The sequence below is a fragment of the Dromiciops gliroides genome, chromosome 1 (genome assembly GCF_019393635.1).
Source record: "Dromiciops gliroides isolate mDroGli1 chromosome 1, mDroGli1.pri, whole genome shotgun sequence".
Taxonomy (NCBI): domain Eukaryota; kingdom Metazoa; phylum Chordata; class Mammalia; order Microbiotheria; family Microbiotheriidae; genus Dromiciops; species Dromiciops gliroides.
In genome coordinates, this window is record NC_057861.1 from 625000503 (window position 1) to 625026064 (window position 25562).

The following is a 25562-nucleotide window of genomic DNA, read 5'->3' on the forward strand; positions in this document are numbered from 1 at the left end:
ATCAAAAAAAACTGGACAAATATTAATTGCTCATAGGAAGGCTGAGCTAATAGAATAAATTACCTAAATTAATATGCTTATTCAGTGCTATTTATAGCTCTAGAAAAAGTAACAAAATTAATTTAGAAGAACAAAAGGTCAAGAATATCAAGGGAATTAGTGAAAATAATGAGAAGGAAAGTGGTCTAAGAGAACCAGATTTCAAACTATATAACAAAGCAGTAATCATCAAAATCTATTATTGGCTAAGAAATAAAATGATGAATCAGTATATACAATAGGTATACAATACACAGTAGTAAATGACCATAGTAATCTAGAGTCTGATAAACCCAAAAATCTAAGCTTTTGGGGCAAGAACTCATTCATTATAGGATAAAAATTGCTGCAGAAACTGGAAAGCAATTGGGTAGAAATTAGGCATAGACCAACATCTCCCACTGTATGCCAAGATAAGATCCAAACAGATAAAAGACTTAAATATCATAAAGCAAATTAGGGGAACATGGAAAATATTGCCTGTCAGATCTGTGGATAAGGGAAAAGTTTATCATCAAATTAGAAATAGAGAATCACTGGAAGAACAATGGATAATTTTGATTACACTGAATTAAAAAGGTTTTATACAAACAAAACTAATGAAGCCAAAATTAGAAGGGAAGTAGGACACTGGGAAGAAATTTTAAAGCAAGTTTTTCTGATAAAGGCCTTATTTCTCAAATATATAGGGAACATAATAAAATTTATAAAAATTAGAGCCATTCCCCAATTGATAAATGGTAAAAAAATATGAACAAGCAGTTTTCAGAAGAAGAAATCAAAGCTAGCTATACTTACATGAAAAATAATATCCTCTAAATCACTACCGACTAGAGAAATGCAAATTAAAACAACTTTGAGGTACCATCTCACACCTATAAGATTGGGTAACATGATAGAAAAGCAAAATGATAAATGCTGGAGGAGATCTGGGAAAATAGGGATACTAATGTACTGTTGGTGGAGCTGCGAACTCATCCAACCATTCTGGAGAGCAATTTCAAACTATGCCAAAAGGGGTATAAAACTGTGTATGCCCTTTGATCCAGCAATACTATTACTAGGTCTATATCCCAAAGAGATCAAAGAAAAAGAAAAAGGAACTATATATACAAAAATAGCATTTTTTTGTAGCAGCAAAAAATTGGAAATTGAAGGGATGCCCATCGACTGGGGAATGGCTAAACAAGTAATGGTATATGATGATGATGGATTGTTATTGTGCTATAAGAAGTGATGAGGAAGGTAGTTTCCAAAAAATCTGGGAACTTCTATGAAATGATACAAAGTGAAGTGAGCAGAACCAGAAGAACACTGTATATAGTAATGGCAATACTTTAATGATCAAGTGTTTGTGAGAAAATAATAGGGTTTTGGGAATGCCGGAATACCCCCCCCCCCATTGGATTAAGATTGATTGGATTTTGGATTGACTGATTTAGCTGATTAACTCACTTAAAGTTAATTCAATTAAAATTACACCTGCCTGGCCCTCAAGAGGGTGTGCTCTCAGAGGGTGTGAACTCTGACCTCAACATGGGACCACCCTCAAGTCCAGTGAACCAATAGATTTGGTTGAAGCTAGCCAATTAGCTTGAAGCAGTGTGTAAGGACTGCCTCTCTTCTAGACCCAGAAAAAGCTTCCACACTCAGTTACTCTCCGTCAGATTCTCTCAGAGTTAGATCCTCTTAGAGGCACTCTTGGTGGCAGAGGACTTGGAGGAAGAAGCAGGCCAGGCTGAGCTTTATTCTCTCCTCTAGGTTAGATAGGCCTTTTATTAACTTTCTGAGCTCGTGTTCTCTCTTTACTGATATTTAATATACTTTAATAAATGCTTAATGCTCCAAAACTGGTGCTAAAGCTTCTAATTTATAAGTAACAACTATATTAGGAACCCCAGCTAATTTTCCCAAACTTGGGACAGAAATAAGGCGACCACATATAATTTTACTCGTCACATGTTGAAAGACTTAGCTACTCTGATCAATACAACAATCTAAGACAATTATGAAAGAATCATGATAAAAAATGCTATTCATGTCCAGAGAACTAATGAACTGAGTAAAAATTGAAGAATAATTTTTTAACTTTCTTTCTTTTTTTGGAAACATGGCTAATATGGAAATGTTTTATATTATTTCACATGAATAAGTGATATCATATTGTTTGCCCTCTCAATGGGTATAGGGGGGTCTTGAGGAAGGGAGAGAATTTGGAACTCAATATTTTAAAAAATGAATTCTCAAGATAGATATATAAACAATAGATTTGGGGGGGGCGGGGGCACAATGGGGTTTAAGAGACTTGCCCAGGGTCACACAGCTAGTAAGTGTCAAGTGTCTGAGGCAGGATTTGAACTCAGGCACTCCTGAATCCAGGGCCGGTGCTTTATCCACTGTGCCACCTAGCCGCCCCCAACAATAGATTTTTTTTAAAGCAAGAGAACAAATACTTCATAGGCTTATCATGAGGGGCAAATGAGACACTAAATACAAAGCATTTTGCAAATTCTAAAATACTATATGAACACTAGTTATTTTCTTGGGGCAGACAAAAAGCGATTAGAGGAAGGAGATGTGATAAGATGCTGGGTAAAGTAATTCAGAGGAAGGATAAAAACATACCAAGTTATGATATATCATTCACTTTTTTTGGGGGGGGTTGTCGGGGCAATGAGGGTTAAGTGACTTGCCCAAGGTCACACAGCTAGTAAGTGTCAAGTGTCTGAGGCTGGAATTGAACTCAGGTCCTCCTGAATCCAGGGCTGGTGCTTTATCTACTGCTCCACCTAGCTGTACCCCCGAAGTTATGATATAAAGGGGCTACAAAGACACTATTTTCTATCTAGAACAAGAAAGCTGAATCAGATCTGCAGTAAGAAAAGACAATGGCAACAATAATTATTGTTTCTCTTCCTCACATTCCTATAATATCTAACTAACATTTATGTAGCACTATTTGGCTTATAAAGTACTTGTCCTATTATCTCATTTGATCCTCACAACAACTTTGGGAGGTTGGTGGTATTTTTTGTTTTTTGCGCAGGGCAATTGGGGTTAAGTGACTTGCCCAAGGTCACACGGCTAGTAAGTGTCAAGTGTCTGAGGCCACATTTGAACTCAGGAATTCCTGAGTCCAGGGCCGGTGCTTTATCCACTGCGCCACCTAGCCGCCCCCGGTTGGTGGTATTTTAAAGATGAGGAATCAGAAGCAGAGAGAGGTTATGTAACTTGCCCAGAATCACATAGGATTTGAACTCATGTTTTCCTGACTTCTTACTCTATACATTGTGCCACCTAGCTGTTCACAGAGCATGGGTTCTTAACCTGAGAGTGTGAAGGTGTGGGGGTTGTGAACTTATGTTTTTGTTTTTAATATTTTGATAACTTTATTTATAATTGACTTTCTTTGTAATTTTAAGTATTTTATTTTATGCATTTAAAAACATTATGTGGAGGTGTCCATAGACTTCAGACTGCCAAAGGGTTCCAAGACAAAAAACAAAGTTAAGATCCTTTGAAATATAGCATTCAAGTTTACAATTTTTTCCCTTACAACAACCATGAAAAGTAGGTAGTAAAAATGATTAATCTCATTTTACAAATAAGGAAGCTGAGACTTAGAGAATTTATAATAGGATGGATTCTCAAACTTGACCATGTGTTCAGGGATAATGTACTAAACTGGCTGGCCCAAAGGAGGATCTGGGTCAGAATCATTAAGAACTAGACTAACATATTTAGTTATATTAAGCTAATTTAAGTAATAAGACTTTGTATCTATGACATGTTTATCTTCTGTACTCCACACAATTGAAAAATGTCTACACCTGAACCAGCTGCCTGAGCTTCTTAACATTGTGCTCAGGTCTCACAGTGCAGGAGTTCCCCAGTGATGGGCTCTACAGAGGACTTTGGTGGTAGTTGATCATTAGCAGAAAGGAAAAGTATACAACTTGTTGGCTAGTTAGTCTAGCACATCCAGTGAGTGAGATATGCCAGTCTACTCACTGCTCGGACACGTTTTAGACGCTCCTCTAATTTCTCCTCTGCTTCCCGTGTCCGCTGGACAGCCTCCAAACGATTGATAAGCTCTGCTGCAAACTTTTGTGGTTCAACACGGATTTCCTTTGGCATTCGGTAAGTGCGCTAGAAGGTAAAAACATAGATTAACCACTGATAAAGTTTTATAGGTGCTCTCTTCCTTTCTCTTGTTTATTTTCTCATTTTTAAGGAAGTTAGACAAGATGATTTCTGAAGCCCTTTCCACCTCAAAGTTATGTGACTCATCTTCTTTTCATAAAGACACTCATAAATTTCTCTTCTGTCATAAATCCCTGTTCAGTTCAAAACAGCAAACTGCTCTGGTTATAGAAGACAAATGGATTAAGAGTTTCAGAAAGGATATCTGATGGTTTGAAGGACAGACAACAATAAGAATGTTATCGTCACATCAGAACAACAGCAGATCGAGATGAATTAAGTGATTGTACATATATAACCTATGTCAGATTGCTTTCTCCCTTGGGAAAGGGGGAAGGAAGGGAGGGAGAAAAATTTGGAAATCAAGAACTTATAAAAACTTATATAAAATATTGAAAACTATCTTTACATGTACCTGGAAGAAAATACTATCAAGATTGGGAAAAAAGAATATGAATTAACTGCTGTTGTACTATGAAATAAGGTATCCTGGGATATTAGCATGTAAACATGATATATAAAGGAATGAAACCTTATTGTTATGAATGGTCTATAGCGGGCAAAGAACAAAGCAAAAGGAAGATTTTGTACTAAAACTTCACATGTAATATGAAACACACTAGAGCATGAATGTGATACAGGAAAAGCAAGATGGTATGAAACCTTATTGTTTTGAATGGTCTATAGCGGGCAAAGAACAAAGCAAAAGGAAGATTTTGTACTAAAACTTCACATGTAATATGAAACACACTAGAGCATGAATGTGATACAGGAAAAGCAAGATGGTATGAAACCTTATTGTTTTGAATGGTCTATAGCGGGCAAAGAACAAAGCAAAAGGAAGATTTTGTACTAAAACTTCACATGTAATATGAAACACACTAGAACATGAGTGTGATACAGGAAAAGCAAGATGTTTTGGTTTTACACCCAAGAAGATAGCCAAGTGCTAAAATTTTTGTTACTAATTCTAGTTTTCAGCAATTTTGCTGCATTTTGCAAAGGACTTATTTATTACTTTGCTAGTGGTATAAGCCAGGTCGAATTCACTTTTTTTTTTCGGGGGGGGCGGAGGGGGCAGGGCAATGGGGGTTAAGTGACTTGCCCAGGGTCACACAGCTAGTAAGTGTCAAGTGTCTAAGACCGGATTTGAACTCAGGTCCTCCTGAATTCAGGGCTGGTGCTTTATCCACTGTGCCACCTAGCAGCCCCCCGTGAATTCACTTTTAAGAGGTGTTCTTTTAAAAAAAAAAAAAGTCAACAGTTAGGCTAAGGTCCCTTCTAATATTATGAATTTAAGACAAAAATAGCGTAATTCGCTTCTGAATCTAGTAAAGTTTTCTGGTAACTTGGCCTAGGATATTGATCATTGCTCAATCTGTTGTATTCCTATCTCTTTAAGAGAGATGCAGTTTGTGTTACCTCCTGAGAAAATTACCTCTAAGTTGCTTACCAATATTTCTCAAGGAGAAAGCAAAAGGATTTGATGATTCAAGGCAGTAAAGGATAATATCTTGTAATCAGAAAAAGCTCACAGGGTGATGGCAGAACTGTGGCTCTCCTACAGGAGCTGTTCTAGACCTTCAATTCTGTTACTTGACTTGAAACTCCTCCCACTGTTTCTGAGTCAGACAATTTTGATTCTAAACTTCTTATGCCATCTTACAGAGAAAATCTAACACAGCTTTGAGTCCAGTGAGGACTATGTAGCCTACGTTTCCCCACTTCTGTTCATCTGCTTGCAAGAGAAACACCAAGTTGAGCACAGGATGGATGCCAAACAACAGCAACATTTACTTATTCATTAACAGGATCAAATGAGATAATATTTGTAAAGTGTTTAGCACAGTACCTAACACAAAGCAAGCACTTAAATGCTTATTACCTTTTATTTTCCCTCTGTGTGCATCCATCCTCTCCAATTTAATACATTCAATTAGAGCTGCCATAGAACAAATGTATAGAATGAAGACCCATATTTCCTTTCTGCTTCAAAAGACGATTAAGACAACTGCATCATTTAGGTTCCCAGAACTCAATTCCACCTCTACTTAATGTCATTTATTTGATTCAATTTATTCCGAATAGTGAAACAACTGCTTACTACCCTCCCCTCCAGCATATTCCCTCTGTGGGTTTTCATGACACTGCTTCCTTGGTTCTCCTCCTACCAGTTTGACTATGTCTTTTAAGTCTCTTTTGCTGGCTAATCAACGATATCATATTCCCACCACGTCTCACCATTTCCTTTCTATTCATACAGACGCATCTTAGTTCAGGGTCTTTATGACCTCTTCTGTATATTATTTTAACAATCTTTTAATTGGTCTCTCCAACTCAAGTGACCCCACTCTAGTACATTCTAAACAGTTACCAATGCGATTTTCCTTAAGTACAGAACTGACTAGGTCACTCACCCATTAAATAAACTCCATTGACTTCCCATTGACTCTATTTTTTTTTTTGGCTGTTTGCAATATGTTCTCCTTGATCTGTGAGCTTTGAAATTTGGCTATGATGTTCCAGGGAGTTTTCATTTTTATTATTATTATTATTTATTTATTTTTAAAGTGAGGCAATTGGGGTCAAGTGACTTGCCCAAGGTCACACAGCTAGTAAGTGTTAAGTGTCTAAAGCCGGGGAGTTTTCATTTTGGGATCTCTTTCAGGTGGTGATCGGTGGATTCTTTCAATTTCTATTTTTCCCTCTGGTTCTAATGTATCAGGGCAGTTTTCTTTGATAATTTTTGGAAAGATATTGTCCAGGCCTTTTTTTTTTTTTTAATCATGGCTTTCAGGTAGTCCAATAATTCTTATATTCTCTCTCCTGGATCTATTTTCTGGGTCCGCTGTTTTTCCAATGAGAAATTTCACATTTTCTTCAATTTTTTTACTTTTTTGATTTTGTTTTATTGTATCTTGATGTCTTACAGAGTTATTAGTTTCCATTTTTTTCAATTCTAATTTTTAAAGAATTATTTTCTTCAGTGACCTTTTATACTTCCTTTTCCATTTGGCTAAATCTGTTTTTTAGGGAGTTATTTTCCTCAGTAAATTTTTGTATTTCTTTTTCATGGTTATCGTATTAATTTTATTTCTTTCCCCAATTTTTCTTCAACTTCTCTAATGTGCCTTTTTTTTTTTTTTGGTGGGGCAATTGGGGTTAAGTGACTTGCCCAGGGTCACACAGCTAGTAAGTGTCAAGTGTCTGAGGCCGGATTTGAACTCAGGTACTCCTGACTCCAGGGCCGGTGCACTATCCACTGTGCCACCTAGCTACCCCCTCTAATTTGCTTTTTGAAGTCCTTTATAAGCTCTTCCAGGAATTCTTTTTGGGCCTGAGATCAATTTATATTTTTCTTTGAGGCTTTACCTGTAGCCATTTTGTTATTATTGTCCTCTATGTTTATGCCTTGATTTTCCCTATCACCATAGTAACTGTCAATAGTCAGTTCTTTTTTTTTTTTTTTGCTTCATTTTTGTGCCTTGATGTTTTTTTGAGAGTTGGGCTCTATTCCTGTACTCTCCCAAGTTTTTGTGCTGAGGCTCTGGGTCTTACTGGTTGCTTTCACTGGGCTTCAGGGTTTGGCCTCTTGCTTTCTCTGTAAACTTCCCTTCTGATTGGTATTGGGGGGAATTAGTCCTCCCTTTTGGCCTCCCCTATGTATAAGCTGGCCTTCAGGGGTGGTGTCCTGGTGCTGAGTTGAAAAAGTTAACAAAGTCTTTCTGGTGACTGGCCCTGGAGGAGTGATCTTGTCTGTTGGCCAGCCCCAGCTGGGTTGCTATGGTAACTGAGTTCCTCTGCTAGCAGGCTCTGGAAGGGTAATTTTGTCACAGCTCTGCTGAAGGTTGGAGCCCCCTGTTGCTGGTTTGCCCTGAAAAAGTCTCTACTGAAAGGTCCCAGGGGAGAGAACTTGCTGTTGACCAGCCTTGGGTGGGGCTTCACTGCTGGTCAGAAGTGGGGTCAAAGTGTTAGCTGTGAGGTGCCTGGTGAGGGTCCCTACTATGCTTCCCAGACTACTCACTTGCTTAGGGAGCTCCTGGTTTGCAGGAGGGTGGAGTGTCCCTGGTGATTTGCCCCAGGCTCAGAGCCCTGCTTCAGGCTTCCTGTTGTGAGCCCAGAGACTGCTGCTGTTCTTGGATCACATTTCCCTCCCACCCAGGTAAGACAGACCTTTCCTGCTCGGCTGGTAGGTTGTTTCTCTGTTCCTGGAATGATTGATTCAGAGGCAGTTTTATATTAGTGTGGAGGGGAAATTTGGGAGAGATCCAGAGGGTTGCTTCCTCACTCCATCTTGGCACCAGAAGCCTCCCATTGACTTTAAGATCCCATATAAATTCATCTCTTTAGCTTTTAAAGAATTTCACAATCTAGCAATCTATCTGGTTCAGCCTCCTTGTACATTATCCCACTTGTGCAATTCAATCAAACTAGCCTCCTCTGTTCCTCATATATAACAGTCCCATCTCTGCACCTTGTCATTGTTCATCTCCCAGGTCTATAATGTATTCCTGCCTTATCCCACTTCATAGAAACCCTCTCTTTTTTCAATATGTAGCTATAAAATAATATATATACATGAAGTCTTTCCTGATCGTACCAAATGCTAGTGTCCTCCCTCCCAAATTACTTTGTACTTAACTACTTTGTACTGATTCTCTATATTCTGTATATACTTAAACATTATCTCCAGGATAATGTTTGAAATTCTTTCTAGTTACCAAAGAAGTACAAAACATTCATCAGCACAGGCAGCTCCCCTCCCCTGAGGAGTTCAAAATAAGTATCCTTTACAACTCAAACAAGGGAGAATAAATCCAAGATCGCAAAGATAAAAAAATCACAATTCTGAAGAAAGTAAGGAAAAAAACCTACCCAACTCTTGATTATAGAATTTTTTTGGAGGGGAGGGGCAGAGGGAAGAAAAGGTAAGTAGCAATTGTTTCACAGTTCTTGATTTGGAACTAAAGGGGATATTAGAGACCAACAAGTCTAACCCTTTCATTTTTTATAGATAAGGAAAACAATGCCAATAGTTGTTAAATGACTTCCTATGGTCATAAAGGTAAGTAACGGTTGTTCTCTAATTCCAGATCTATTGCTCTTTGCCCAATACTATCTGTCATCCTTCAGTTTATAATTCTTTTTTTTGTTTGTTTGTTGCTGTTTTTTTTTTTTTTGCAGGGCAATGAGGGTTAAGTGACTTGTCCAAGGTCACACAACTAGTAAGTGTCAAGTGTCTGAGGCTGAATTTGAACTCAGGACCTCCTGAATCCAGGGCCGGTGCTCTATCCAGTGCACCACCTAGCTGTCCCCATAAATATTCAAAAGAGGATAGTTGAGATAAGACTTCTGCATTTACACTTTAAGGCAACATATATGTGATCATACTTTAAATCTCCTATATGAATAACTTCCACTGTATTGTGCTTTGACATGTATTATCTTATTTGATCTTCTAACAACTGTCTAAGGTAGATGGGACAGGAATAATTTCCATCTCATAGATGAAAAAGCTAAGGTTCAGAGAAGTAGAATCCCTCATCTCTGTCATCACAGGAGGCATGGAGCCAAGGGCCTTCTGATTTCAAGTCCTGAGCTTTTTCTGCCATACCACTTCTCTTTTCTCCTTGTTTGATGACTGGATTGAACAGGAAGGTGAGGGATATTTAGAGAAGAAATAATGCTCACCAGACTCTCCTACTTCACTGTGGTATGATATAAATTTGCACTTATTTGCTGTCTACAGAGATTATACCCTTGAATCTGGGATATATTTTCCTATGAGGTTTGTCAAATAAATTTTAACTTCTTTATGAAGCTGCTAATATTTAGAATATAGCACGTTTTGATGAATTTAGCCAAATTCCCTAATTATTTCCCTAAGATTTTTCATCAAGTCATGTGCTGCTTTTATGCAGAGCATGCAAGCACTGATTTTTTAAAAAATAAGGTCAACCTCATTTTCCATGAGGCTGCCCTTTAACCACTTTGTTTTTCAGTTGGATTTTTATGGCTTTTGTTCCCTGCCCATGTTTAGATCTAGCATATGTGCAGCCAACAGCTGCTGCTCTCATACTAAAAGAACAGAGCAGATAAACAGTTCTCTTGTGATCATACATATGGGATGTGAAGGGAGAGCTGCTGTGTATCCATAGGTCACACTATGAAGAAAAGCCTTAGATATCCATAAGATGAACTTCTTAGACAATAAATGATCAACTAAGCTAATGTATTGTAAAGAAAGATAACTCTAGGGAATTGCTAGCTCCAGGCCTTTTTAGGCATAAGCTTATTAACATAAAAAAACATGGAGAAAACATTCACCATTGACTTTACCCAAGAGCTATCAAGGCAAGTTAGCCTCCTGGAGATATTTTAAAAAGCTGATCCATTTTTCAGCAATTTCTCTGATAAAATCCTCTGGGATAGTCCCAAACTGAGTCCCTCTACTATAATTTTACAAAGATGAGCAAAAGATTTACTTTCTGTTTACTAAGTAAAAGTCTACAGCTTAAGTCAAATCTATCTCCATAGCAGGGTTGACATGAAGTATCAAGATATACTGAATTATTCTTGTCTCAGGAGACAGAACACACTTTTAATATATGCAATAAAAATGTAGTTATTTTTTGGAAATTAAATTGAGGAAGGAAAGAAATCTAAGAAGTCCCTATGAAACAGGTGTGTAAAGACTAAGAAATTTACAATGTGCTGGTGCAGACGATGTCTTAGCTCTATAAATACACTCTTCTAATGGTAATAATGACAGGAGTGAACTCAAGCCTCCTCATGAATCCTTCCTGATGATGTCCTGAATCCCTCCCTTCCCCTTCAAAGTTGCTATATAACACAAAAGGAAAGTAGTATCTTTTATAAGACTGGGTTCAGAATAAATTACTTCTGTGTAGAAAAACGGTTAAAACAGAGCTTACTATACATATTTTATGCTGTAATTTCTGAGTTGGCAACCTATAGTTCGGTGAAGACCTGTCAGTACCATGATCAATAGAAAACTACTATTATTTTTATCTAAGGAGTGAAAGTGCTGACAGCCTTTGAAGTCACAGAATATTTACGTGATGGCTCCCACTGTTCAGCAACAAAAAGAGGCCAATCCTTCAAATTTCATCTCTAGAAAAGCAATGATTATAGTAAAAATGGTACTGAGAGGAATAAAAGGGCACCCAGCCAGCCTTTTTCACAGCAGCCACAAAGTGAAAGCAACTGAGTAAGGCTGAGCAACCAGGACTAGCCAAGTTACCACAACTAGAAGTTTATACACAATAGGATAATCAAAGCAATATAGGCCTTCCTGAATCCTAAGAAAATTAATCTAATTTAGCAGAAAAAAGAAATTTTTTAAAAATCTTAAAAAAAAAGTTAAAATAAGGGTGATTCTGCTTAGACTTTACTTGTAAATGGGCAAGAAAGGAAAAGCTGAGAAGCCTTTTCTTTGAACAGGGCAAATGGAAATTCTTAACAGACTGTGCTAGAGTTCATCTATTCAAAGAAAAAGAAATCTTCCTTATTTTCATCTGAGACCTAAATGTCACCTGTAGTACTTTTCATTCCAGCTTTCAAGAATGAGAAAACTTAAAATGATTAACAACACAGATATTACTACCAAGTCATAAGCTTAAACTGAAATAGTGATTTCACACACACACACACACACACACACACACACACACACACACACACACACACACACACACACACACACATATATATTTGGCAGGCAATGAGGGTTAAGTAACTTGCCCAGGGTCACACAGCTAGTAAGTGTTAAGTGTCTGAGGCCGGATTTGAACTCGGGTCCTCCTGAATCCAGGGCCAGTGTTTTAACCACTCTGCCGTCTAGCTGCCCTGTGATTTCTTATATTTGAGATAGGCAGAGTTCACTGTGGTTTTTTTCTAAAAATAATTATTATTGCTATAGATACCAGTTTTGGGTAAGCATTATTATTATTTTATTAATATTATACCAGTGAAGGATTGACCATGAGTCCCCCTAACTTCTCATGGTCTCAGGCAGGTAGAGAAAGCAGGGAGAGAGCTTCAGCATGCCAGTTAGTATGATCAGGAGAAAAACCCCAGAAGACCCATGCTGTCTCCCAGAGAGACAGTGGTCTCAAGGAGACAGAAGAGAGTTCAGAAGACCTAGAAGAACCACACTGTCCTAAAAGAGACATCCTGGCCTTTTCCCAGGATTTTCATCCTCTTTAGATGGTTAGCAGTATTCAATTCCATTGGTTAACATGATTTGAAGGTGGTCTAAATGAAAATGAACTCTACAGGGGGCAGCTAGATGGCGCAGTGGATAGAGCACTGGCCCTGGAGTCAGGAGTACCTGAGTTCAAATCTGGCCTCAGATACTTGACACCTACTAGCTATGTGACCCTGGGCAAGTCACTTAACCCCAATTGCCTCACCCCCCCCCCCAAAAAAAAAAGAAAAGAAAAAAAGAAAATGCAAAAGGTTCCCTCCTGCCCTCCCCACCTTGGACTTTAAGGCAAAGTCCATTATCTAGGTGTGGTGCCATCAGTTCTTCACAGAGCTAGACAAAAGAGTCTATCTCCATTTCTTTTGTTCCCTTTGGATTTTCTGGAGTAGGGGGAAGAAAGCACAGAGAAACTGATCTCTGAGTCCCCCCAAGAAGTCCATTATTAATAATTATTTTCTCACAACTAGAATCCTAGAGTAACATCTCTCTGTTAAAGGAAAGATTCAATCAATATGGTGGCTAAAGCCAACATAGTCTACTTGGAGTAAGGGTGAGTGGTATGAGGTTAGGGGTGTAAAAGAAAAGAACTAACTACATGATGGATTTTAAATGGTTTGAAAATCATTGGGGAGGGGGGGGCAGGTAGGTGACACAGTGGATAAAGCATCAGCCCTATATTCAGGAGGACCTGAGTTCAAATACAGTCTTAGACAATTGACACTTACTAGCTGCATGACCCTGGGCAAGTCACTTAACCCTCATTGCCTCATACCCCTACCCCAAAAATAAAATAAGGGAGCTAAAAATCATTGGGGAGGAAAGAGATTATTAGTTGAGACCGTGCTGTCTGAAATTAGCTTCATAGGATAACTGGATTCTAAATTTAAGAGCTGGCAGGGTCTTTAGAGATCATCTATGGTCTTTAGACATCACCTATCCAACTCCTCATTTTATTAAAAGAGAAACTCATGGTCAGAGAGTTAAGACTTGGCTAGGGTCAAAGAGGCAGTAAAACTAGCATAGCTAGAATTCGAACCCAGGTCCTCTGGTTATAAATTAAAAACTTTTCACACCACATGGCATTTCACAAAAAGTCCTGCTACTTACAGGAATGTGAGGTAGTGGTACCCGTCCATTGGCTTTGACACTTTCCTGCATCTCCCTTCGATGTTGCTTTCGGGTCCTATAAGGTGGTACTCCATCTCTATTAGGAAGAAGATAGCATAAACCCATTAATTCGAATGAGAAATTAAATCAAATGGCATACGGGAATTGATCCCAAGTACTGATCCATTGCCAACCAACAAAGACATATGATGTTTAAAATCTCTCCAGCAATGATTCAACTGGAAATAATTTTGTCCTTTAGATTAAGTGAACATATAAAAATACAGTGATTGCATAAGGAGTAGATATGTGATTTCATTGATACAGAGAACTCCCAGATGAAGAAATGCTCTCTGTTAATGCAGGATGGCACTAATTATGCATCTTATAGTCTTGGAAAATTGCTAAGAACATTAAGAGGTTAAATGACTTGCCTAGGATTTCAGAAGTAGGTAAAAAACAATTTCACTGTGAAGGTAAAAATAATTTTACAGGGGGCAGCTAGGTGGTACAGTGGATAAAGCACCGACCCTGGAGTCAGGAGGATCTGAGTTCAAATCCGGCCTCAGACACTTGACACTTACTAGCTGTGTGACCTTGGGAAAGTCACTTAACCCCAACCCCCCAGGGGGGTGGGGTAGAGAGAAGGTAATTTTACACAATTACAAACCTCAGAATTGAAAAACAAACAAATAAACCCAGTACTTAATCAAGAATCTCCTCTCTAGCATATCTGCCAAGTGGCTATCCAACCTTTTCTTGAAGACCTCTGTAACCCACTCACTATTTTCCGAGGCAAGCTATTCCACTTTTGGATAGTTATAATCATTAGGAATTTTTTTTCTTTACGTCAACCTAAAATATGATCTTCTGAAACTTCTACCCATTGTTTCTGGGGCAATGGAGAACAAATCTAATCCCTTTAATACATATATGTCCTTCAAATACTTGTCCCTCCCAAGTCTTGGTTTTTCTATGAACATTCTCTGCTCCTTTAACCAACATGGCAAGATACTAAAGTTCCTACACCATTCTGATTACCTTCATTCAGATACATTTCGGCTTATCAATGTCCTTCCTAAAACGTGGTATTCAGTATTGAACAAAATATTCCAGATGTGGTCTTGGTGCTATACTATGGTCCAGTAAGGATCACACAGTCCTGGACACCCTAACTTTCCTAATGCAGTAAAAAACATTATTAAAATTTTTTGGCAACTACATCACATCGTTGACTCATATTGAGTATTATAGCCTGATAAAAGTCATGAAGTTCTTCTAAAATCAAACTGCCAGGGGGCAGCTAGGTGGCACAGTGGATAAAGCACCGGCCCTGGATTCAGGAGGACCTGAGTTCAAATCTGACCTCAGACACCTGACACTTTCTAGCTGTGTGACCCTGGGCAAGTCACTTAACCCTCATTGCCCTACAAAACAAAACAAAACAAAAACAAAAACAAAAACATTTGTCACTCATTAGGGGCAGCTAGGTGGCACAGTGGATAGAGCACTGGTCCTGGATTCAGGAGGACCTGAGTTCAAATCTGGATTCAGATGCTTAACACTTACTAGCTGTGTGACCCTGGGCAAGTCACTTAACCCCAATTGCCTCACCCCCCCCCCAAAAAAATCAAACCTCCAGGGGCAGCTAGGTGGCGCAGTGGATAGAGCACCAGCCCTAGAGTCAGGAGGACCTGAGTTCAAATCTGGGCTCAGACACTTAGCACTTATTAGCTGTGTGACCTGAGGCAGGTCACTTAACCCCAACTGCCTCACCCCCACCCCCAAATCAAACTTCCATCTATTTATGCTTTCCCATCTTGTACTTAAGGAGTTGATTTTTTGAGCCATCTTTGCCCCTCCTTCTTTCCTTTGTAGAAGTGGAAATAGTGGTAGGCTGTACACAGATGGAGAATATTGCATTTAATATTAAGATTTACTTGTCAGTTCCGTTGAATTTACTGTTTTAAAAAAATTCTTTGTTATAAGGGATGGCTCTTAGGTAGAGGAAAGGAAAATAGGGGAATCAAAGTACTGTTAAAAGATAAAATATATTTAAAAATTTTCATCTCAGTAGATTTGGCCCAATATTATAGTGTCTGACTATCTGTCTCTCTCCACACATACACACACAGACATTCATTTTTACTTCATCACTGAATTAGCAATTGCTCCTAGTTTGATGTCATCTGCAAATCTGATAAGCATGCCATCTATTCCTTTATTTAAATCACTGAGAAAGGTGTTAAATAACACTTAGTCAAGCATGGCTCTTTGTGCTATCCCATTAAACATTTCATTCCAAGCTGATACTCAACCATTAACGATTACTTTTTAGGTCCAACCACTAAGCCAGTTTGAAATCTGCTACCAGAGTCCATATCTTTCTGTCTTGTCTATAAGAATAGTATGAGTTTTTCCAAACTCTTTTATAAAACCCAAGTAAACTATATCTCCAGCATTCCCCTGATCTATTAGTAGATTAGCCCTGTCAAAAAAGAAAATGAGGTTGGTCTGGCATGAGTGATTCTGATAAAATTATACTAGCAATCTGTGATTGTCACTTCCTTTTCTAGAATATGGGATCCTACATCTAGAGCTGGAAGTGGGGTTAGAAGTTAATTAGTCTAATCATTTCATTATATACATGAGGAAACTGAGGCCCCAAAAGATTGACTTGTTTAAAGTCACACAGCAAGAAGAGCCAGTATTTGAACCTTGGTCCTGTGGTTTCAAGTTTAGCACTCTTTTCACTGCACAATAAACCAATCTTTTAATAGTATGTTATAGAATTTTTGTTAGAAATCCAAGTCAAGTTCATTAGTCAGGTTTGCTCTATTCTCTATAGGTGATAACATCCTCCAAAGCTTACAGACTTAACTTCACTCTTTTGAAAATTGGGATATATGCCTGCTTCTAATCTTGTGGTGCTCTCCCTGATATCACTGAACTTTCCTTTAAATTTTTGTTAAAAACCCACCTTATTTGTATTGATATATTTTATCTTTATTTGCCAATCATTTCTGAATATATTCTTTCCAACCTTACTGAGTGTCCTACAACAAAAATCTAAATTACAAAAAAAAAAAAAGGAATTTGATAAAACTAACCATTGTGCCCAAATTTTTAAGATATCCTTTTAGTCTTGAGTATTTTTTTTTGTCTTTTGGTTGTTTTTTTTTTAACATTAGCAGAATTTCTCCCAGTATTCTTCCCCCTTCCAGAGAGCTATTCCATATAAAAAATACAAGATTTAACAGAAGTCAGTATACTTTTAAGTTCTAATAGCTTAAAGAGCACCAACTTTAATAATACCTTAAATACCAACTTTAATACCTTAAAACTCTTCTAAAACTTTTGAGATGCTATTTTAAAAAATCAGTAAAGTTGTTCAATACAGAGAAAAAGTGTAAAAATATATGCAACATTCCATATTTGTGGCTCTCTTACAATTGCAAAAGTTTGGGGTGGGATTATCTTCTTGTAACTCTTCTTGGGGCCATACTTGTTCTTTATAATTTTGTATCATTCAATTTTTTTTTTTTACGGGGCAATGGGGATTAAGTGACTTGCCCAGGGTCACACAGCTAGCAAGTGTCAAATGTCTGAGGTCGGATTTGAACTGAGGACCTCCTGAATCCAGGGCCGGTGCTTTATCCACTGCACCACCTAGCTGCCCCCTATCATTCACTTTTGATAGTTTTGTGGTTGTTCTTTCCATTTACATTGTATGCTGCCTTTACCATCTTTGTTTTCTTTAGTACCTTTTCCACACCCTTATATACATTTGGGACATACGCAACACACACACACACACACACACACACACACACACACACACGACTTCAATTTTATCAAGTGACACAGTTCATAATCTTCCACTTCCTTTTCCATAAAGTTTTACAAATAAATTTGTATTCAAAATCAGTGTTGCTATTGGCTGCAATGTCTTGGCAGTCAAATGTTTGCTGTCTAAAGTATTAGGGTGGTTTTTTTTTTACTTAAAAAATGGCATAACAGTTAAATTATTATGGTTTTCGTCTATGCCTTTTCCTCCATCTATTTCTCAATTTTCATTTTTTTGGGGCAGGGCAATGAGAATTAAGTGACTTGCCCAAGGTCACAAAGCTAGTACGTGTCAAGTGTCTGAGGACGCATTTGAACTCAGGTCCTCCTGAATCCAGGGATGCTGCTTTATCCACTGTACCACCTAGCGGCCTCATTTCTCAATTTTTAAAGAAAACACCTTCCTTAAAACATTAGGGTAGAGTTCTCCTAAGTGAACATCATCTTTTTATTTATTTTATTATTTTAGCTTTGTATCAATTTTGATTTTTGCTCTCACCAGTCAGTGCTCTCAATATACACAGATGCCAAGTTCAGTAGTGCCTTCTGTATCAGCCCTTGCTAGGAATTTATTTTTTTTTTAAACAAAAGATGATGGATATACAGAAACTCAATGCATGGAGATTTAATATGTGGACATATTAAAGAAATAATAAAATCAGATAAAATTTATAGAATACTTTATAGTTTAGCCCAAAACTATCTTGAGAATTATATGGACAGTGAAGCCTGCTTTGATGAGACTATTGGAAGGGAAGTTGGTTTTTGCCAAGAGATAATCCCCAATATACATCATTAGAATAACACAGTTGACAAAGTGAAATCCTACTATGTTTATGGTTTTGTGATTGTCAAAAAAAGAAAAATACATTTGATTTAGTACTACACAAGACTGACTTAAAAAAAAGAGGTCTAGGGGCAGCTAGGTGGTGCAGTGGATAGAGCACTGGCCCTGGATTCAGGAGGACCTGAGTTCAAATCCGACCTCAGACACTTAACACTTACTAGCTGTGTGACCCTGGGCAAGTCACTTAACCCCAATTGCCTCACTAAAAAAAAAAAAAAAGAAAAAGAAAAAGAAAAAAAGAGGTCTACTCTTAGGAACTTCCATTCAAAAATCAAATTATACAAGATGCTTTATTTTGGTATCATTAATATCAGGTAAGGTATAAAAACAGAGATAAAGGTATTCACTACTGTCATAGACATTCTCTATAGGTGATGACATTCTTCAGAAGCTCCTGTTTACAGATGACCCTGTGCTCACTGAATGAAGCAAGATCTTTTTTTTTTCCCCTTGCAGGGCAATGGGGGTTAAGTGACTTGCCCAGGGTCACAAAGCTAGTAAGTGTCAAGTGTCTGAGGCTGGATTTGAACTCAGGTACTCCTGAATCCAGGGCCGGTGCTTTATCCACTCTGCCACCTAGCTGCCCCATGAAGCAAGATCTTAATGTACTACCCAGGCCTCATGAATGAGTTCCATAATCATGCTAAAGCATTTGGTCTAATTCTCCACATAGAAAAGAACAACTGAAAAGGATACTTCTCGTTCAGGTTATGATATACAAGTGGATGGAGAAACTACAGAGCTCATTCAATAGCATATACTTATCTTGGCCAAATCTGCAAATGGAAAATGAGTTGGGCTGAGAAATCAATATGAGGAAGATTATGTAGGCTGAACAGCCTTTGGGAAATTATACAGTTTTTTAAATGACTCCTACATTGTCCTTGAAATGAAATCTTTAATTTTTAATACCAATAATCTGGGGATATTGGTCTGGAAAGCAATTAGGAATTATGCTAATTAAGTGACTAGAATGCCCATACATCTGATCCAGAGATACTACTGTTGAGCATATATTATAGGGATGCTGAAGATATAAAGAATGGCCCCATATAAATGAAAACATTTCTGGAAGCAGTTTTTTGCCGTAACAAAGAAGGGGAAACAAAGTATGTGCTAATTGAATGGGGAATGCCTAAACAAATTGTAATACATAAATATAAATACACAGAATAAGAAATAAGCAAAATGAAGACTACAATGAATACACAGGAAGGTTGGTATGAAATGATACAAAATGTTAAAGTAAAGAAAACCAGGCAAACAACATGCATGATGACTATAACCAAGTAAATTAAAAAAAAAAAAAAGGATCCTGAATACTGTGAAATTTTAATGACCAAGTTTTGTCCCAAGAAGGACAGAACTATTATTTGTAGAGGTGAGGGCTATGAGTATAAAAAAGGGGAAGGTAAACTATTCCACCTGCACCTCAGTCTATTTTTGTACTATTGAAAACTAAGAATGTTTTCTACATTTTTAAATACAATAAAACTTTACTTACAAACATAAAAAACATTTTTAGCTTGTGGACCCTATGGAAAAAAAAAAAAGCATTGGGCCAGATATTCACTTCTATTGCAGAACAAGAAAAGGACTGTCAAACTTGGCAGATATATGGGTTTTTTCCCCCCTTTTGTTATTCTTTAATATAAAAGGTTGCTTTAAAGGGAAGGAGGAAGAAAATACTGATAAATCAGGCCTGTAAAAACAAAAACTATCAATAACATTTTTTAAATGATAAAATGTGTTGGGTATAAAAAGGCTGCAACACATTAAAAACAAGGAATTATGAGGTAGAAGCAGAGTAAAGGATGTCATTAAAGAACTGCCTAAGCAAAAAATATAGTCTGGTTAGGAGGTGATAGCAAGGAATAACCACTGGACAGATTGTGTGCTCCATATGTGTGCATGTATACATACACATATGGACAGGTGTGTGGGCATGTATGTCTGTACACACACATATGTACACAGGTACATATACACACATGTGTGTGTTTGTGTATACACATATGTCTCTATCCGGGAAGAAACCTCTCCCCCTTCACACACGCACCTCATTGCCCTTCCCCTTCCCCACCCCACCCCCACCCCCAGCCCCGGGCCACAATGAATGAACTTCTTGTGACAAAATTCCAGGACATAGACAAGAGGTCCAGAGGATGGAGATCAGTGGATGGGTTTTAATTTTCATCATTGGAGGAAATACCACATCTATCTGAGAGTAATCAAGGACAAGGACAAATATTAATCGGACTATATGGCTACAAAATGGTTAATTTTCTGTGTTGAGTCACCTTCAACACCCTTTTCAATTCAATACAAGTTTATTAAATGTCTATATGTGCAAAATATGCTGTGGAGAGACAGAGAGACCCATTCCAGCCCCCAAGAACTTCATATTCCAGTAACAGAAATTAAGATACACACATACAAATATAATACAAGTTTAAATAAGTAATATGAGGAGTATAAGTTAAGAAGAAATCAGTTGAGGTTGCTAGGCATATATCCCAAGGAAGTCATTGACAAAACAAAAGTTTCCATATATACCAAAATATCTATAACAGCACTTTTGTGGTAGCAAAGATTTGGAAACAAAGTAAATGACTGTCCATTGACTGGATTCTTTAGACTTTGCCTATGTGCCTTTCACTCTGGCATATTCTTCAGTCCCTTAGGTTACCTTTCTCACATTGGTGAATTCCTCCTAGGGCCATCATTTTGGAGAGCCACAAAACAATCAAAGATGAATGATGAAAAATTATAAAATTATAAAGAATAAGCTTGTCCTCAAAGAAAAGATATGAGAAGAATATGAGAAGATTCCTTCTCCAGCTTTCTTGAAGAAGTCTGGATCCACAAATGTGGATCACTACATCTATTTCAAATTATTAGATTTTGCTGATTTTCTCTCTCTCTCTCTCTCACACAAAAATTTTCTGGCTGTCACAAAGAGATATGTGGGTTTTACACTCAGGCAATGGAAAAAGAAAAGAGACTGATAAAAATCTATTAGATGAAAAAAAATCAGTAAAGGAAGGATTTGTAGAAAAGTTGACATTTAAATGGGTGGGACACTAAAGAAATTTTGAAAACTAAGGCATAAATCTAAAGAGAAAACTAATTCAGGAAACTAAATGACATCATAAGATGAAATCTGATACTGTATCCAAAACCCATCAAAATTCCTTTGAAAACTGGCAGAAATTCCTAATCAATTTTATTTTCTTGTGAAACATATAATGCAATTAGTTATATGTCACTGAATATAGAATTTTAAAAAACAAATTATGTTTCTGCACAAATATAAATAAAACTGTCTCTTAAGCAATGAGATCATTCAATGTGTAGCATTTGGAAATGGACTTCTTAAAACTTTTCCATTTGTGACCCCTTTTCGCCTGAGAAATTTTTATACCACCCTGGGTATATAGGTGCATAAAATAGGTATATATAACCTTCTACTGTTGTCAAATTTTTTGAGACCCCACATTCAGTTATACAACCCCATATGGGGTCACAACCCACAGTTTAATATTTGATTTGGTGAATGGATTTCTCATTGCCAATAAAAGATTTACCAGTACTAGCTTTACCACATTTTAATAAACAAATATATGGATAAATTGCATGAGCATGTCACAGAATCTTCTCAGAATTAATAAAATCAGAAAACTATCTAAAACTATCTAAGGGGAAAAACACTATTTGCAATTTCAAAAACAGTTACTAAATCATCATTGCACAATGCCTATAGTGTTATTCAGGTACATTTTGTCTTTCCAGTGAAATTCTGCCAGTACATATTTTTTTCAGTGTGCTAATTTTCTGAGGGGGATGGGGGAAGAACCTGTCTGCAGACTCAAGTGGATAGAGCTTTAAATCAGTAAATTTAAGAGCAAAAATGCATTTCTAGGAAAAGATATGATTAATAATAATATATTAATATTATAGGTATAGCTACCTAGTAAAAAAGTCTTATTTAAAAATACTCTGAATAATAATGATAATGCCATCATATGGTGCCTTAAGGTCTGAAGGATATTTTCTTCAAATGGTAGAATGTAAGCAAAATTAACCTCTGTGGACCAACTCAAAGGAAGGGACAGAACAAGAGTAGCAAAAGATGGCAGAGAGAAGCAGAAATAGCCATGAAGACCACCTGAGCTTGGATCTCATCTTCAGTTACTGGTCATATGATTGACTGCAGGGTACTTATAACCCTGGGCCCCATGCTTTTAATTTGTAAAATTAGGATAAAAATATGAATTATCAACATCATGGGGTGCTGTAATGAAAGCGCTTTGCAAAACAAACTTTGAGCTATTATTAATTATTAAAAGGTCATTAGAATAACAGAAAGTTTGGAGGATTTGGGGGCAGCCAGATACTGCCAGGCCTGGAGTCAGGAAGACCTGAGTTCAAATCTAGCCTAAGACAATAACTAGCTGTATGACCCTGCACAAGTCACTTAACCCCATTTGCCTCAGTTTCTTCATCTGTAAACTGAGAAGGAAATAGCAACCCACTCTAGTATTTTTGCCAAGAAAACCCCATATGGAATAATGAGTCGGACATGACTGAAAAACAACTGAACTAAGGATAACTTTGCTTACCAAACTGACATTATTCCTTACCTAAAGCTGTTATTTAAAGAAAACATTAATGCAACACAAGATCACAATAATTCTCCAATGAATGCATGACAACAATAGCCAATAAAATGGGATCTACTGAAATGTTTACAATTATTTGTGTGTGTGTGTGTGTGTGTGTGTGTGTGTGTGTGTGTGTGTGTGTGACAGTTGGGATTAAGGGACTTGCCCAGGGTCACACAGCTAGTAAGTGTCAAGTGTCTGAGGCCAGATTTAAACTCGGGTCCTCCTGAATCCAGGGCCAGTGCTCTATCCACTGCACCACTTAGCTGCCCCTACAATTTTCACAAAAGAATTATTTCATTTATTAGAATTACCAAATAAAAGTGCAGTTGCTAACATATATATGAGCTGAAAGTGAACCAAAAGGGGCAATTTGTATATTTGGGCCAACTGTATATTCACTGGAAAAGCAGCTTTTGTTGTTAGATAGGGTGCTGTTAAGTTTTTTCTTTCTTTCTTTCTTTTTTAAAATAATAAATTCTTTGTATCTTCAGTCTGGGTGGAAAGAGCAGACTTTTGTTCACAGCACAGTAGTGAAAGACTGATAATGGCCTCTAATCTATCCAGCTTCAAAACACATGTTCAGCCCTGCTGAGCTTCCTTTGATGTGACTTTAACTAGATTCCCCAGTGCCACCTCTGAACTTGGAACATTCCTTCATTCAAAGCTCACTGCTAACTCAACCAGAGGAAGCAAACTCAAAGATAAGCACTTTAATTTTATCCCCAATAAACTACACTGAAAAGAAATCTGGGAACAGGAAAAAAGAAATGAAACTAATATAACACAAAGTTCTTCTAACTTTTCAGGTAACTTTCTTTTAGTTCTCTTTAACAGCAAGAAATCTGAAAAAGTTGGAAACATGTTCACTGAAAACTCCACTGAAGAATTTTACAATGTTCTTCAGATACTGTCTTGGCTTTCTTTCATTTGTACCTCTAAGTTCTTAAGCAATAAGAAAAAATTTAAAATTGTGTCCTATGGGGAATAGATAATACTAATAACTAACCATATTTCTACAATGCTTCACAGCTTACAAAACACTTTTCTCATAACCCTATGAAATATGTAGCATGTTATATAAACCAGTATTGTTAAAAATTTGCCCATGGGGGGCAGCTAGGTGGTGCAGTGGATAGAGCACTGGCCCTGGAATCAGGAGTACCTGAGTTCAAATTCGGCCTCAGACACTTGACACTTTCTAGCTGTGTGATCCTGGGCAAGTCACTTAACCCCAATTGACTCAACCCCCCCCCCCAAATTGCCCATGGGCGCAAGACTAATAAATAGTACTAGTTCTTTTTTATTTAAATAATAAACATTTTTATTTAAAGTTTTGAATTCCAAATTTTATCCCTACTTTTCTCCCTCCCTTACTCCTCTCTGAAGTGGTAAGCAATCAGATATAGCTTACACATGTACAATTATGTAAAATATTAACATATTAGTCATTTTGTCAGCTAGTTCTTGAAACCAAGTTTGAACTCCAAGTTAGTATTCTTTTCATTACAAGACACTGCCTCTCAATAATAATATAGTGTTGTTCTGAATAAAGACTGCATTCCTAAAGTATGTGTATATATATTATATATATATTGAAAAGTAGCTACAGGTGGCGCAGTGGATAAAACACCAGCCCTGGATTCAGGAGGATCTGAGCTCGGATCTGGCCTTAGACACTTGACAATTATTAGCTGTGTGACTCTGGGCAAGTCGCTTAACCCTCATTGCCCTGCGAAAGAGAAAGAAAGAAAGAAAGAAAGAAAGAAAGAAAGAAAGAAAGAAAGAAAGAAAGAAAGAGAGAGAGAGAGAGAGAGAGAGAGAGAGAGAGAGAGAAAGAAAGAGAGAAAGAAAGAGAGAAACAGAGAGAAAGAGAGAAAGAGAGAGAAAGAGAAAGAAAGAAAGAAAGAAAGAGAGAGAGAGAAAGAAAGAAAGAAAGAGAAAGAAAGAAAGAAGAGAAAAGGAAAAGGAAAAAGAAAAGAAAAGAAAAGTAGCTATTCACTCCTACTCTATTTTGGAAGCTAAGTCTATTCAAACCCCAGAATTTAAACAGACTTTTAGAAGTTGAGAAAAAAGTTAATGTGGACAACTAACTCTACCTTGGCCCCTGCTTCCCAGTACCCTACCTCCTCTTTTGCTCTATTCCTAGGGTGACTTAGCTAATTTGGTTACCAAGCTTAGAAAACAACAAGTACTCTAGAGGATCCACTACCATGACTACTTTTCAGCTCTGTGACATTTAAAAAGAACCCCATGGAACCCAACTCTGCAGTTGCAAGCAGAAGTTCTGGAATCATCCCATAACTGGGAAATAGATCTCAAACAAAGAAGCAAAGTGCATACTCTAACTGGTCATAAAATTCCAATGATCTTGTCCTACCATTTAACCCAGGAGTTTTCACTAGGAGTGAAACCACTCTTGCATTAAAACTTTCCAGTGAGATTGATAAGAGTCTGGAGTAGGAATGCAAGACAGTCATTTGAACTTGCAATACCAGTAGGGGCATTTAGCTAAGATTCCTCTAGTGTGTGTGCATGTAGAGGGTAATGAAGAAATTGATGCTATTGCTTTTGGTGTTTATAGGAAGATCAGTGAGGTCTAAGCTGTTTCTAATGATACTAAGATAAT

The 25562-nt window shown here is 37.4% G+C and overlaps 1 protein-coding gene across 3 annotated transcripts in view; it reads right to left on the minus strand.

Annotated features, from left to right (window-relative positions):
• The window catches only part of AXIN1 (axin 1), a 182371-nt gene that overhangs the window by 30339 nt on the left and 126470 nt on the right, over positions 1 to 25562 (minus strand). For all 3 annotated transcript variants that reach the window (XM_043977200.1, XM_043977199.1, XM_043977201.1), the window contains exons 4-5: positions 13577 to 13673; positions 4051 to 4188 (exon numbers count right to left, since the gene is read on the minus strand). In XM_043977200.1, coding sequence (XP_043833135.1) covers positions 4051 to 4188; positions 13577 to 13673 — 235 coding nt within the window. The remainder of the gene's footprint in view (positions 1 to 4050; positions 4189 to 13576; positions 13674 to 25562) is intronic.